We start from the raw sequence: 14,941 nt of genomic DNA, 5'->3' as shown, positions 1-14,941 counted from the left end.
AGACCAGAAGGACAAAGTGCTGTCCCTGAAAGACTGACAATGCTAAAGAATCTTGCAAAAAACTGAGAAACGTTTCATGAACATTTCACTTTCTGTCTGTTTACAAGAAAAAAACAAAGAATCACTGACGGACAAAGATTTTCAGGACACGAAAAGTATATCCTCAGTGAGAACAGGGTCAATCTCTAGCTCATCATGGCTTTGGATTTTTGCCAAGGTCCCTTGACTGTCAGCCTAGAGGCTGAATGGTTTTGAATTTGATAGTTATGCATTTATTTAGAAACAAGTGTGTTATCAAGATAGCAAGGCCATGAACGCTGTCAGTGTATCACCAGAGGTTGTGGTGGGGAGATGCAGAGTAAAAACCTGCTTGTTCAGAAGGGGGACCTTTTGCAAGACTATTGCAAACTAACAAGAAATACAGGGTGTCTTTCAAGAGTTTTTGTGTTTTCTTAGATTGCGGTATAAGGTGGGGATAGTGTTACTTCACCTTCTGCTAACCACAGCGTTACAATGATGTATTACTCTTTGCAGGGTGACATTGGTTTCAGAGGGCCACCTGGAATCCCAGGACCTCCAGGGAAAGCTGTATGTATCTGCTTCTCAGCATCTCTGTGGCCTGCCACAACCAAAGCCTAAAGTTTATTCCTCCTGCGCTAAACTCTACTACCAGTGAACAGGGGGAGTGTGCTGACTGTCTCCATCAGATTATTCCCTTTGCCTTCTTCCCTCCACTTAGAGCGATGTTATTTCACCTGACCCAGATCTCACGCTGTCTCTCCCTCAGTTGTGCCCCGTGCCAGAATAAGTTCACCACGTTTCCATTGCTCTTCCCTGAATATCAGCAGCTGCAGGCAAGCGCTTGAGGGGCATCTGTGGTGTTCTTGGGAAGGAGAGTTTGGATCAGTAAGCGTTATCCTGGGCTTACATCCTTTGAGCCTGGTCTATTCCCAAGTGCCCACAGCTTGCTACAAGCAGAAGCAGTTGTATCTTAAAGATGCAGTTGTCCTCCCTTTGCAGAGCTCTGGGGTGAAGTGTAGAGCACTGAACGTGCACGCTTACCTGTGGGCAGAGTCCTGTACCCTCCTTACTGCGCCCAAAATGAGACCTGAGCTGCATCTGCAGCACCGTGGCCTCTCTAAGGGCATTTTCCACCCTTCGTGTGGGTAATATGACATCTGCTCTGTAGCGGGCACCTTCACCTGCCTACACCAGCCAACACACCACTGTCTGCATTGACCCCGAGGCAGCACCACCCTCTGGGGACCCTTCTTCAGTCTTTGCAATTATAGAAGAAATTAATCTGAACTAAAATAAAATGAGGTGCTGTCTGTCCGCCAAACATTTAATTATGCCAAGCAGGATCTAGACAGTAAATATTAAAGTTTTTCTCCCACTCTGTTTCTGGTTAAAGAAAATGCTTTGTTAAATGAAGGGGAAGATGGTCTCTGCCCCGAGGGATTGTTGGCAAAGTCCCTGCTGCAATTCATCTGTGTGTCAGGAATTACAGAGTGTAACTGAGAAAGTGCGGCCGAGCTCCTGGGGGAACGTGTACGCTCACGGCTCTGCTAACGCCAGCAAACAGCACAAAAACACCTTCATCATTCACACTCTCGAAACATTACTCTTTGTCACTGTGTGATGAAGATGCTTAATGGCTTTTCCTCCTCTGTCATAGGGAGACCAAGGAAACAAAGGACCTCAAGGATTCAGGGGGCCCAAAGGCGATACTGTAAGTGCAGGACAACACCCACCTGCTCAAATTTTGGACTCAAAGGAGCCTTTTTCACAGGTTTATTATGGCTTGTCCCCACTTGGTTTATCTGAAAGGGAGATGAATGGGATGAAAGTATTCCTCTCAAAAATTAGATGTTTAAGTCTTATTAAAGATGCCTAAGTAATAAGGTGCCTAAGTGCTGCTTACAGCCTAGAGCACAGGGATCAGATCTTACATCTGCATCCCTCAAAACAATCAAGAATTTTCCCAGATGCTACAGCCAGCATTGGGCCAGTTTTCTGGTGTGTCCTTTAAGAACTGCTGTACCTATGTGAACAGGGTAGGAGCCAGCGCAAACTGAAGGAAATGTCCCTTGTCCCTACAGAGTTTGAGTATTATCTTTGTTGACTGATTGTTCTTAAGGGTTGTGTCCTGGATAACACAGGATTTATTGTTGATTTCTAGGGTAGACCTGGACCAAAAGGAAACCCAGGGGCTCGTGGACTCATAGGAGAACCTGTAAGTCAAGCAGGATGCAAGTCTCACTGTTGTCTTGCTTGCATATGATGAGATAAAACATGACAGGAAAAAACCTGCATCTTACAGTCTTTGCTATCAAACTTCTGCTCTGCGGGTTTCTGTAACCTTCAGTGTAATCCCAGTTGTGCTGCTGTTAATGAAAAATCTCCCAGTCCAACTGGAGCTGGACCCATTGCCAAAAGGTTCTTTGATGTGAATGTATTTTGCAAACCACGGAGTCTCCTTATAACCTTAACCTGCGTTGTGCGTGGTTGCAGGGCATGCCTGGCAAGGATGGACGGGATGGAGCTCCTGGACTCGATGGTGAGAAGGTTTGTAAAGTCTTACTTAAACACTGCAGGAAAGATTTCTGTTACTGTTCCGTGTGCGTGTACTGATGCTTGTCGAGAAAGGGCATGGCTGGAAAGCTTTTGCTTCTAAAAAAGTTTTCCAATAGTGTAACTAATGAAGAAGAGTGAAGTTGCTTCTATTAATTAATCCCAAGGAAAATTCCCTAAAGAAAGAAGATGCACATATGGGCCGTGCCCATGTGGGCTAAACTCCACTGTGTCCCTGTACTTAGTGGTTCCTACTGGCTGACTCTAGGCCTTCAGAGAAGCCTTTTCAGAGCTGTTGACAGAGACATCTGTTTATTTCAATTGCCTGTAGACACAGTGCTGTCAGGTACTCGTTGCTTGGTTTTGGAACGGTTAAACCCCATAGGAACATGGGCTGTGTGGTGCTGGGGAAGGCTGGGAGCTGCACGGGGACCAGGGAAACATCTGGGAGCTCTGGGCACCCGGTGTCCCGTGGGTGCCCACCTCCTGTAGACACAACAGGTTCTTGGTCCTGCACATATGGGGAGGGAGAAGATTACCAACGCCTGTTTGGGAACGTGTCCCCTGCCTGTGTCAGACCATTTTCCAGTACCAGAGGATCCCTCCTAACCTCTTGATATCCACAGGGTGATGCAGCTCGTGTGGGTGCTCCTGGAGAGAAGGGACCAAACGGACTGCCTGTGAGTATGGCAGCAGGACCTGCGGGGTGGTGCAGCAGCTTGGCCTGCGTACAGAGATCCTTCCTGGGGAGAGGGGAGTTCATTTTGTGCATCGTCTCACAAGGGGCCCCATTGAAGCCAAGAGGAAATGTACTTTTCCTGCCACACAAACAGGGGAGCAGTGTACAAGGCAGAATGGAAAACATCAGGAGTAGCACCAAATAGAGTAATAGCCTGGCTTTTGGCCAATCTGTCTCTGTTAAAAATTTAAATTTGAGAGGGGTTTTCTCTTTCACATCCCAGTGGCCTGCATCCGTTATGCAGGGATGTAAGATTTGGGATACAAATGACCACAATTCAACAATAGCCTGAGCTCTGTCCCTGGCTTACTAGTGTTCATTGGCAAAATGTTTCATGTCTCCAGTCTCCCAACTAGGTAAATACAGGTGAAGTATTCCTTTTTTCCTGTCTTACAGAATATTTTTAACATACATGGAGAGAGGTTTCTGCTGTGCAAAATGTTGCTGCTGCTGCTGCTCTAGTTGTATATTCCTCCTCTTTGCTCTTAATTGTCAAGGATTAGTGTATGTAGAGCTGCTAGCACGGTGAGCAAGAGGGAAATTGAAGCCATAATTTTCATGGTGAAAGCGTGCAGAAATGCAAATTCTCCATTGCTTCAAGCAAACATTGCTCCTTGAATATCAAATCAGACCAGAATAACAAATTTAGTAACTCCACTTCTTCTGACATTGCTTTAATGTTTTGGGTTTTTTTCAGGGACTGCCTGGAAGAGCAGGTATTAAAGGCTCAAAGGGTGAACCAGTAAGTGAATCTCTCTAATGACGGGTTCTGGTGTGGAAGCTACTAAACTTGTCATGGCAAAGCTTTTCAGCTTTTGGGGATTGGTGCCTGCAAGTAGACCCTGGGAGGACTTACCCCGAAGCGATGGTGTCGGCGTTCCTGCTGGGGCTGGGTTCCCCTAGCAGTGAGGAGCAGGCGTGAGGTGTAACACTGAGATGGCCCTGCTCTTGCTGAGACAGCTCTTGCACCTGGTTCAGTGAAGACAGAGCAGATACACAGGAGAGTTGTCAGTGGTTTAGGAAACCTCAGAAGGAAGCATCCACCCTTTTGTCAAAGTCCCAAGAGCAGTCTTCACCTTTGGGAATCAAAAGTCTGAGCATCTGCAAGCAGGAGCAGGATTACCTCATCTTGCCTTTTGGAGACTTTCCCCCCATCTCAGGAGAAAAGCTTCCATGGAGCTTTAGATGGGCACTTACCTGTGTGGTAAAAGAAAATTCAGGCAGACCAAAGCATTCCAGCACAAAGCTGTTCTGGAAAGCGTCTTTTTTTTCTGCCCCTTCCTTTCTGAATTTCCCCCTTTGCACCTGCATCATTGTTCTTGCTAATCCTCAGGTGTGAGAGGAAGGCTCATGCTGCAGGAGGGCATTTCCCCTTGTATAAAGGTGATGCAGGAGTGACTGAACTGGGGTGTCTGAGCAGGCCTCTCCCAGAGAGCATCCCTGTCTCACTGGTCCACGTCAGTCCAAGATGGGATGTGGTGGCACTGCCCTGGGGTGGGCAGCCCTCCCTAGTCCCTGCTCCTGTTCTTTACATGTCTGTCGTTGAGAGTTTTGTTGCCTTGGTTTTAAAACTGTAAAAGTTTAAAGCTGTTTTTATTTCCTGATCCAGGTTTTAACTCCCTTCTACGTTTGTTGCTCTAGGCAGGACAGAAATGACTCTGAAGTTATGCCCTGACTGAGTGTTTTCTTTCTCCTCTGCAGGGCAGCCCTGGAGAGATGGGGGAGGCAGGTCCCTCTGGAGAGCCAGGCATCCCTGTACGTATCCCTGTCATTGACACTTATCATGAGCTCCGCTGAGTGTGTTTTAAACCAGACTGTGAAGCTGGAGCTCTCATGCTGCTTCCCTGTACAAATAAACCTTTTGGTAACACGATAGGGGCTGTGCTCAAGGCCACGGTGATGAGCACTCCCAGGCAGCCCCACATGGAGCTGCCCAGCCAGCACGATGCGAGCTGGGCGGGTGGGCACCTCCGTGCACAGATGTTACACTGCAGCAGAGGTCAAAGCCCACCAAGGCACATGGGGTGACCTAGTGGATGGGCCAACGGGGCAGCGAGTTTGGGGTTGAAGTAGTCTGGGATCCAGGAATACGTTCTGGCTCTGCAGTGGGCTGGGAAGGGTGGATTCATGGCTCCTAAACAGCACAGCTGACTTTGGTGTTATTGCCAGGGCGACGTTGGTATTCCTGGTGAGAGAGGTCTGCCGGGACCCAGAGGAGCAACTGTAAGTACAGTGCTGCTTGTAAATCAAATAGATTCCAAAATAGAGTTTGGTATATGGGGATTACTCTCTGGCTAAAGTAAAAGGCCACATTTTCTCTTGGTACTGTCTCTGGGGAGCTTTGGCAGCAGAGGAATTACTCCCCCATAAGTGGGTCAGATCCTGCTCTCCCTGACAGCTCCGTGTAAATGCAAAGTGATTCCTCCTATTGGGTTTGGCAAAGAAAGCTGCAGTTGTCCAAGAGGTTTGTGGAGCTGCTACTGTCAGACAGAGGAGACTGGACAGTCAGCAATTTCCTCATTAGATAATAATAATAAGCTTAAGCTTGTGCTTAATGTGAGTCATCAATGAAGCAAAACTCCTGTTGAACTATTGCGACGTACATTGGTCCCACCACATGAAACGTGAAGTCTTTCCTGTTCCTGTATCGCTTTCCTCGGAGCAGTAGAGGTTCACTGCAAAACCTGCAGCCGTACAGGCAACAAAACTGCAAATCCTGCACATTGCCCTGGTGAACGACAAGGGCTTGAAAAGTGTTAAAAAGTTGGTAGAGCTGTTGGGAATCTCTTGCCGTTCTCACGCGTGGTTTTCCAACCGCTTGAAAACGCCCCAAAGTTCCCAACCAGAACAGTTTTCACGTGGGAATCTGTTCACACGTTTCCTTCTCTCACCCAGTACTGCAGCAGCATTGTCTTGCAGGGAGCTTGTAGGTATGAACCCCTAGGAAACAAAACTCCATACACAGCTCTAGCAGTTTTTTCACTTTGTGAACTGAACTTTTTGAAACTTCTGGGTTAGAAACCGCCGAGATCTTCAGTGGAGCATCTTTTTTCCTGCTTTCATTGCATTCCCTTCATTGTCTCAGAGCCCAAGAAATAAATTGGAGTTGCAATGCAAACCTGAAAATAACTGCATGGCTGCCTGTTGTGTCCCTGCTGAACAGCAGAGATGATAATAAATGGTATCAGGATGATAAAAACCTGATTTTGTCCACACCACTAAAAATGCTAGGATACCTTTTATTTTGTCTCTCCCCAACTAGTGCTGCCATTGCGGTTGGACCTGACCTTCCAGTGGTTTTGTTGGGCTTTTTTTCTTTTGTTTTTTTCCCCTCTTAATCTCATTTTGAAATCTAGAAGCCTACAGCAAGTCTAACATGATTTCTGGTATGTGCCACTTGGAAGAAATTGAACTGTATGATGATTTATTGTTTGCGAGCAGCTGCTCTTTAAACTTCCAAGGAGAGGGAAATCAGCCTTAGAAATAAACTGAATTAATAATGTTTGCTTTTATGTCTGCAATTTTTCATCAAAATAGCTGGCCCCAGAAAAGGTATCATTATTATAGCCAAAAATCAAATGCAGTCCAGCTAATTGCATTGGTGCAGACTTCTGACGTGGGTGCAATGGCAGCTGAACCCATGTTTATTTCTAACATGGGTTTCTAATTTCTGATTTGTGTTATTAGAGTCCTAATTTATATGAAATATAGTCAAGCCTGGGCTATTCTAAGAGAGTTGCAGGATTTGTCTAGTGTTAAGGCTGTTTGGCTCAAAACAATTTGACTTTATTTAGCATAGCATACCAGGGGTTTCTTCCCATTCAGAGGCTGTCAGGTTCTATCAGGTCCCATCACCCGAAGGCACCAGCACAGCAGAGTAATTTTTGGATGCAATTTAATGTTAAATTCCCTAGATCTCTGTATTTGTAACTCTCACAGTTCCTTACTGAATTACAAGCAGAAAACAGAAGTGGAAACATTAACCACAAAAAACCCGAGCAGTTCTGTAGCCTTTTGAAGACAATGCTACTTTATTTCAGCAGACTTCTTCTGCCTCCTTCCTCTGGGCAGCCCCTGGTTTGTGCACCACGGTGCTGATCTTGAGAGCCAGACAGGGATAAGGGCGCCTGGTTTGGATCATACATTGAGTCACACATCACGTGAGGATTTCCTCTTTGTGATGACCAGAAAAAATGATGAGAGACAGCGGATGTTCAGATACCGGGGAGAATTTGTAGACCTAACAATTAGAGAAAAAATACTTAAGGAAAAAATACAGATGCCATTTTAACATTGGCACACCTGCACTGCAATCCAGTAGACAGCCGGTTTCTTGGGTACGTGGGACAGCCCGTGCTGACTGATCCTCTGCCTGGGGCGGCCAGTTTGAGGTTTATTTGTGTCCCTTAACGCTACCCCCAGCAGAGATGGCTGTGAAAGGAGGCAAAACTGAAGTCCCACCTTGTGACAGAACTTTGCCTGAGGCATCTATTTCAAGAAGACACTTTACAAAATGAGATTTAGATGCCTAAATTACTTAGGGGTTTTTTCGCCCAAGATCATTATCGCATATGTGATTTTTCTCAGTAGAAAGCTACAGAGACTCCTAATGGTAACATTCACATTCTGTCTAGCAAGCCGGGCTCTTGAAAGCACCTGCACTACCAGCATCAGACACTGCTTTTTTTCTGTATTGCTGGTACCAAGTATGTCCAAGCAGGTGGATGCAATTGCCATTTTTCATTTCCAAGTGCGGTCAGCACATGTTTTACAGTAGTTTCTTGCAGAACTGGACCAATTAAAAGTATAATATTGGGATAGCAGATCCCCTTTAATGTGTATTGTCTATGTTCTATCATGCTACCACTTTTTTCTGTCATTGATCTTTACTACTCGTAAGTATGGTATGTTCCTAAGCATTAATATATACAAATAAGCATTTCTGTTAATAATAATAACATTAACAAAGCTCAGTAAACACCAAGCACTGCTCTACAGTGGCTCATCAGGTTCATCAGCAATGCCACTGGGTAGGCAAAGTGTGCTGCAGTACAGAGCTGAATGCTCTCACTCTTAGAAGTGAGCCAATTTAATTATACAAGTGACTTACCTGGCCCTGAATTTTCTCCTTACCAAAGCTTATCTTCCTCTTTTCAGGGACCACTTGGTCTTCAAGGCCCGATAGGAGCCCCCGGTGTCAGAGGTTTCCAGGTCGGTATGCTGACAAGGGTAATTTAATGTGCATCGTGTTTTGGCAGGCCACTGTTTTCTGCAAACCTCTGGCAAGACAATTGCATGATGGCAGCAAGTGGTAGGAAGAGAAACGTCTTTGTGTTTGCCAGAACCAGTCTGACACCTTTATTAACATAGTACAGCAGAAAGAGCATAAGGCCAGATAAGCTGCCTGCTGGAACAATTCATACTTGGTATTTGTTTGCAAAAGAAGGGGTTGAGTTTGACCTACATAAAGACACCTTAATTTCTCCTCAGTCTGGACACCCCCAGCGTGTATGTCTTCAGTGAACCCCTCTTCCCTTCTGCTGCACTGGGGACTCTCGTATTTCCTCCTCACCTCCCCATGGGAGCATCCAAAACCACTCTCCGTTCCCCAGTGAAACTGGCTGAAAACCAGTGTATGGTGCTGCCTTCTGGGAGCATCACTTGGTTGGGAGTCAGAGATGTGATTTTATTAACACTGGCTGGAGCACCTTGGCAGGGTGGGGGACCTCGGTTATGAAATGGGGCAGAAGTTGGAGTGAGTAGTACCAACCAGCACAAGTGGCACCAGCAGTCAGCAAGTGGTCCCTAGGTCCTGGGGAAAAAAGGAAAGAGGAAATCTAAGACAAATGACCTTTATGAATGTGTTATGGAGACTGGTGAACTTTGGGGCTGTCAAGATACACGGGGTCTCCTCGCATTGTAAGCTGTAGCTCATGGGGGTTTTTTTGTTTGTTTTCCCAACAGGGTCCCAAAGGTGCCAGTGGTGAACCTGGCCTTCCTGGTCCAACTGGAATCCGTGGGGAGTTAGGTGACAGGGTAAGGAGACATCTGTAACTAATTTTTTTCTGGCAGATATGAAATTAAGAGCATAACAGGGCCTCGGTGTACATGGTGTAGCTGCTGTCACCCCAGCGAACACAAGCAGGCTTGGTAGAGGGTGGGTACATCAGGTGTCCCCGTCCATCCTCTGAGGGTGTTGCGTGCCCGGGACAGACCCTACAGCTGGTAGCAGGATTTGTGCATCCTGCCTCTTCTGTTCCTGTCCTTGTTTTTGTTTCAGTTCAGGAACTCCCACTATTTTGGGGGAGAATTTGGGACCCTATCCTAGCCAGAATAGGTGATTGTTTTGGTTTTTTTCCCTGCTCTGTATGCTGATTTCACCAAAGCCTTGCTCCCCGTGAGCATTTTTGTTACTCAGATGATTGATTAGGTTTTCTGGATTTTTTTTTTAAATTACAGTTTCCTCAGTGATTTTTCTTTCTTGAACAGCAACATACCTGAGCCCCACACCTCAGAATAAATGCGACTCTTTCATTTAAATGAATTAATTCTCATTTAAAAGAAGCCAGCAGGGCAAAGTGAATGACATTTGTTCGGGGCTTGCAGGAGAACAGTAGCTCTGTGTTTGCTGGCTCCCTCGACTCCAGCTTTAAGGTGAAGTTTCTGTGTAAGCAATCGCAGCAGCACCACGGGGGTTTCACAATGGCCCTTCTGTGCCGGCTCCAGGCAGGTTTAAAAAAAGCCTCTTGGAGAGAGACTGTGAGCCTGGAAGTGTGAAACAGGAGGGTTATTGTGGGGCTGCAGGGTTCTGACTGCATTCAGGGCTTTGCTGTGGTGAAGAGGGGGAAGAGGCCCCTGCACAGAGCAGCCTGGTATCCAGAGAGCTGCTACAAGCAGAGAGAGGGAAAATGTTATGCTTAAAGCAAAAAAAAAAAAAAAAAAATCTAGGTTTTATTTCTGGGTCTGAAGTGTAGTTACTCTAAGATGTAATTGTTGATTGTTTCTTAACACCCCAGCTCGTTAACAGCTTTCCCCAGGAAAGCATGCTGTAGCAGGTTTGGATAATGATGGAAACTTTCCACCTCCCCGTATGCAACTGGTGCTCAGAGTAACTTCCACCTGCCCACCCAGTCCCACTGGTGTCAGTGACAGCCACGTGTGCCCACAGTCCTCTCTGTGCGGGCAGCAACCAGGGCTGTGCCAAGCAAGCTGCCCTGCAAATATCCACACTTACTACCGGGCACAAAATTTGGGCTGGGAAGACCCTAAAACCCTAAAGACCGTGTCTTTGGCGCTTAAACAAACCCTCTGCCGCTGGGGGTGGACAGAGTGTGCAGCAGATGCTGCCCTGGGTTTGCTTGACTGCCCACCCAGCCTGCTGGTCCTGACGTGTGGAAAGAGAACTAAAGTACAGGATCAATATAATCACAGCATCCCAGCTGCAGCTAACCCACCACATTCTCCTGAAATCAATTGTGGCTTTTTTCCTTTGGGGGGGAAAAAAAAAAAAAAAAAAATCCTGCAAGCCTGAATTAACAGGTACTGATGCGCTTTTTCACAGTCCTTGGACTGACTGTGGCTGGGAATATAAACCAGCATATCAGTCAGTGTGTTTGCTGGCATGAAAAATACAAGTGGTTTAGTGCATTTGACTGTAAGATATAAAATAGCATTGAGATGATATATAAACCATCTTGTTGGAGTGGGATGTTGGGGAGGGGACGGATTTGACTGTTATTGCTGACTGAGGTAGCAATAAGCAAATATTTTTCCTAAGGATTTTTATTATGATCAAATTCCTGAGGATTCTGGGTGCTGGCAGCCATCTGGGGCAATGTCTCTCTCCGCTCCATCCTGGCATCACTAGATGTTTGGCCAAAAATGTTGCCTGTGTTTAACTGATAGGGTGACACAAACGTGAGGACGGCTGGTGGACGTGGAGCTGGTGGTCCTAAAGTCCTGTCACTTGCTCTGCTGCCAGGAATCACTACTGCTGTAAATTACAGTTCTCAATCCAAATCTTTTGGGCTAAGCCTTTCTTTAAGGGAGTGTTCCTCACAGGATATGGTCTTTGGTGACTAAACTGTGTTTTATTGCCATAAACTTTCATGGAGACTTGGGACTCTGTGAAGCCAGCGGTATAAATCTATATGATAATGTTCAGAAAAGAATATATTGCCTTTGCCATCAGCAAACATAAGATGGGAGTTATAAATAGCTGTAGGCATTTTTGCATTTCCACTTTCCATTGTCTGTTTTGTTGAGAATTATTTTTTCTTTAATACAATTCTTTAACTTATTCAGTGCTTGACTTGAGCAAAATGACATGTCCTTGTTATATGTGTTTGTCCTCCTCAAAGATTCTGTTCTGCTGAGCCATTTCCAGATCTAATTATTAAAAAAAGATCAGTTTGCAGATGCCAGATTGATGAATGTGCCATAGCAATCCTGTTTGAGGGTAACGTGGTTGAATTTCCCATGTAGATTTTGCAGTAGAGAAAAAAAATTTGGGGTTCTCCTGAACTCCTGGTTGGCTCTGCTGTGTGGACCCAAAGTCACGAAAAGGTCTGAAAATGTCTCATGTCCTCTCTGTGAATGCCAGGAAGGTAAAATTGGAAGGATTTTTCAAGTTGCCTGAATTATTCCTAGGGTGATAATCAGTTCATCATCCAAATGTATTTTATTCCTGTGGCCGTGTTGTTCTGTGAACCTCAAAGTCCAGAGCAGCTAACTCTAAATCCCCAGGAAAACTGACAGTCTAATAAAGCTTTAAAAAACAATCCTGGGGTTTTGCCTTTGCGGTACAAAAATGTTCTTGTCCATTTTATACCATGAGTAAATTCAATCTGCTTCTCACATCTTCAGGTGTGAAAGGCAGAGATCAATCCCCCACCAAGTCTCATCCTGGACCTCTTCCTTTAATTAGTGAATTTGTAAAATTGCTGTTTTGTCATGATTGTGAGATGACAATAATGAAAAGCAGAGGGGCAGAAGCAAAACAGAGTTCCCACCCCTGGGATGGATGTGAAAGACGACCTTTGTGAAACAGGTGTTAAAGACTAGGATTAAAATCACAGAATTCATTTTGGTTTTATTTAGGAAATTGAGGAGGATGGTATGAAAAAGGCCCGTGTAGATAACCCGTGCCAGGCAGGTGGGGAGCAGTGCGTTGCTGAGCCATGCCAGGAAAGTCTTTCTGGTCTGGTTGGATGAGGATTTGGTGGGCAGAAGACCACCAGGCCTGAGTCAGGAGGTTCTGCCTGGTCTGGCAGCTGCTCTGCGTTGTCACTGGCATGGCAAGAGGCCTGAGAAACTGTCCTGCAACACAAACCGCTGGCTGTGGAGTGCTACAAATCTAGCAAGGATGCTTGAAACCTCTTCTTATTTCTAGAAGTATGAATGAGATTTGGACCCTCCTACTTGGCAGTTGGGAGACTAATTCCCAACCCCTTGCTGAGTGAGTGGAAGTCTGACTGCACCAAGAATTCACAGGAAAATAACAGTTTGAGCTCATTTGCCTTCTTTCTTTTACTTATTCTCAGGGTTCTACTGGTGTTCCTGGTCCCAAAGGTAACCAGGTAAGTGATAAATTTCATGCTGTAGGTCAGCAGAGGCATTTAAACCGTACCTTAGGTGCAGCCTTTGACACGCAACTGCTTTTCCTCCCTCAAATGAAAATATTCTGGAGCAGGCACCAACAAAACCCTCTTTGGTCCTGTTTTTCCTGTGTTGGTGAAAGAGATGTAGTCTGTTCTAATGGAGGCATGTGAAAACGCCGTGATAAAAATGCTAGACTCTTGCTGTGTGTTTTGTAACCACGAGGTATGCCGTGTATGAGCTCCTCACATCATACTCCTCCTGAGTTAAGTTTAGAAGTGCAGCTTTTCACTGAACTTCATGTGCCTGATGAAGAGGATTCATCCTAGCCTCAAAGCCTGGCACGCTAATAGACTAATTTAATCTTTTACTTTTTGCTGCTTAACTTCCATAGTTGGATTAATCTCAGCGATGAGCTTTTGAGCCAGTTTTCATCAAATATATGACTTTCATTAATGCATGACTGGTTTTGCAGAAAGCAAGGGCTTTTCCAGCAATCATTGCTTGTTTTGTTTACCACTGTCAGTGTCTGTGTGGTCTCTGTTGCTAAGGGAAAGACCAACCTAATCTCTGTTTGTCTTGAAATAACTTCCTCTCTGAAGCCATAGAGTCACCATAACAATGTTCATTATCTGCTCTAATTACCGTGTAATAAGCCAGCTCTGCTGCAGAGCGCTCAGCGCGGGAAGTGCTGCCCGTGCGGCTGGTGGCAGCAGACTCAGCGGGTCGTGTGGTCCCCGGCGATGCTCCAATGGCACACGCTGCTGTCGGCTTCATGGAGCTGATCAGCCAGTGGATCATGGCTAGTAAAAATAATGAGAGGGGGTGGTCCTCACCGAGTGATGATCGCTTCTGTTTAAGGGTGCCATGAAGCTGTTCTGCAGTGACTTTCTACCGAGGAAGCCTGGAGGACATAGCTGGACACTGAACACTTTGCTGTCATTGCAAACCCATGTTTCCTGTGAGACCCACAACTGGGGAACCTGAAATTTAGATTCCTTGTACGAGGAATGGCAGTGCCAGCCCATGGATGTCTTTTATGGCCACCCCATCAGGGCTCTCATTTGTATGAATTCTGCCTTTCATCCAAGTACCGGCTTGTTGCAAAGGGCACCTTGTCCTTGTGCAAGCTGGAACTTGGATGAAAGGCTGAATTCAACAGCAACGAGTGCCACTGTCAGCAGAGCAGCTACTATAGAGATCAGCTTTGGGAAGAGAGAACTTCCTCTTGCCAGAGCAGCTGTATAAGTTGCTAAGTGCCCCCATCTCCCTCAGGAGTTGAGGTTATCCAAGTCTCAGGGTGAGCCTCACTGCCAATAATCTTTATGCACCAGTAGGTGCAGGGTTAATTCCAGTATCTCCCTTTCAGGGCATTGCTGGAGCAGATGGCCTCCCAGGTGACAAAGGAGAACTGGTAGGTGTCCTTACATGCAGTAGAATTGACTCCTCAAATAACACATGAGTCTAGAGAACCACATATCCAGAACTAACGTGGTCAGTCAGAATTAACCGTCCGAGATCTCCCACCCTGCTGGCTGGGAGCAGGAGAAGGCAACCCAAGCCTTTCTGCTGCCGTTTTCACGGTGTGCATCAGCTCTCCTCCTGTCCTTAGCGAGCACCGACGGCCAGCGTGGCCTTCACAGACCGGTGGCGTGTCAGCACTGGTTTGTCATGACGCTGCTCTGTCCACGGGGCGTTTGGGCCAGCTCACGAAGTCGCTGGGCTGCCTGGACCACGTTCAGTCTGGACGTTAGAGTCCTCTCCCTGTTGTGCCGGGGCTGAGTCTGGTCTCCAGCACCCTCTTGCCATTCCTGGCCCCTTTGCTAGAAAAGCCCGTTAGGTGCCACGTACGTGTCATCGCAGCTTCCCGGAGCCTGGGAGATTTGACTTTAGATGTGTGTTTTCTGAATGGATCATTCTTTCTTATTTCCCTTTTCTTTCTGACAGGGTCCCTTTGGTCCCCCTGGCCAAAAAGGAGAGGTATGTGTCAGACATTGCGGGCTCATGACCCGAAAAGTTTGGGAGTAAACA

General features: G+C 46.2%; 1 protein-coding gene across 3 annotated transcripts in view; it reads left to right on the top strand.

Moving 5' to 3' along the window:
* The window catches only part of COL9A3 (collagen type IX alpha 3 chain), a 41,405-nt gene that overhangs the window by 21,007 nt on the left and 5,457 nt on the right, over positions 1 to 14,941 (top strand). For all 3 annotated transcript variants that reach the window (XM_074888596.1, XM_074888598.1, XM_074888599.1), the window contains 13 exons: positions 535 to 588; positions 1,679 to 1,732; positions 2,183 to 2,236; positions 2,515 to 2,568; positions 3,201 to 3,254; positions 4,011 to 4,055; positions 5,015 to 5,068; positions 5,483 to 5,536; positions 8,471 to 8,524; positions 9,278 to 9,349; positions 12,856 to 12,891; positions 14,280 to 14,324; positions 14,858 to 14,890. In XM_074888596.1, the coding sequence (XP_074744697.1) occupies positions 535 to 588; positions 1,679 to 1,732; positions 2,183 to 2,236; positions 2,515 to 2,568; positions 3,201 to 3,254; positions 4,011 to 4,055; positions 5,015 to 5,068; positions 5,483 to 5,536; positions 8,471 to 8,524; positions 9,278 to 9,349; positions 12,856 to 12,891; positions 14,280 to 14,324; positions 14,858 to 14,890 (663 nt within the window). The remainder of the gene's footprint in view (positions 1 to 534; positions 589 to 1,678; positions 1,733 to 2,182; positions 2,237 to 2,514; positions 2,569 to 3,200; positions 3,255 to 4,010; positions 4,056 to 5,014; positions 5,069 to 5,482; positions 5,537 to 8,470; positions 8,525 to 9,277; positions 9,350 to 12,855; positions 12,892 to 14,279; positions 14,325 to 14,857; positions 14,891 to 14,941) is intronic.

This window comes from Strix uralensis, chromosome 18 (genome assembly GCF_047716275.1).
Source record: "Strix uralensis isolate ZFMK-TIS-50842 chromosome 18, bStrUra1, whole genome shotgun sequence".
In the NCBI taxonomy this organism is placed as follows: domain Eukaryota; kingdom Metazoa; phylum Chordata; class Aves; order Strigiformes; family Strigidae; genus Strix; species Strix uralensis.
Note: the sequence above shows the minus strand (reverse complement) of the source record. Positions and strands in the feature narration are given on the sequence as shown.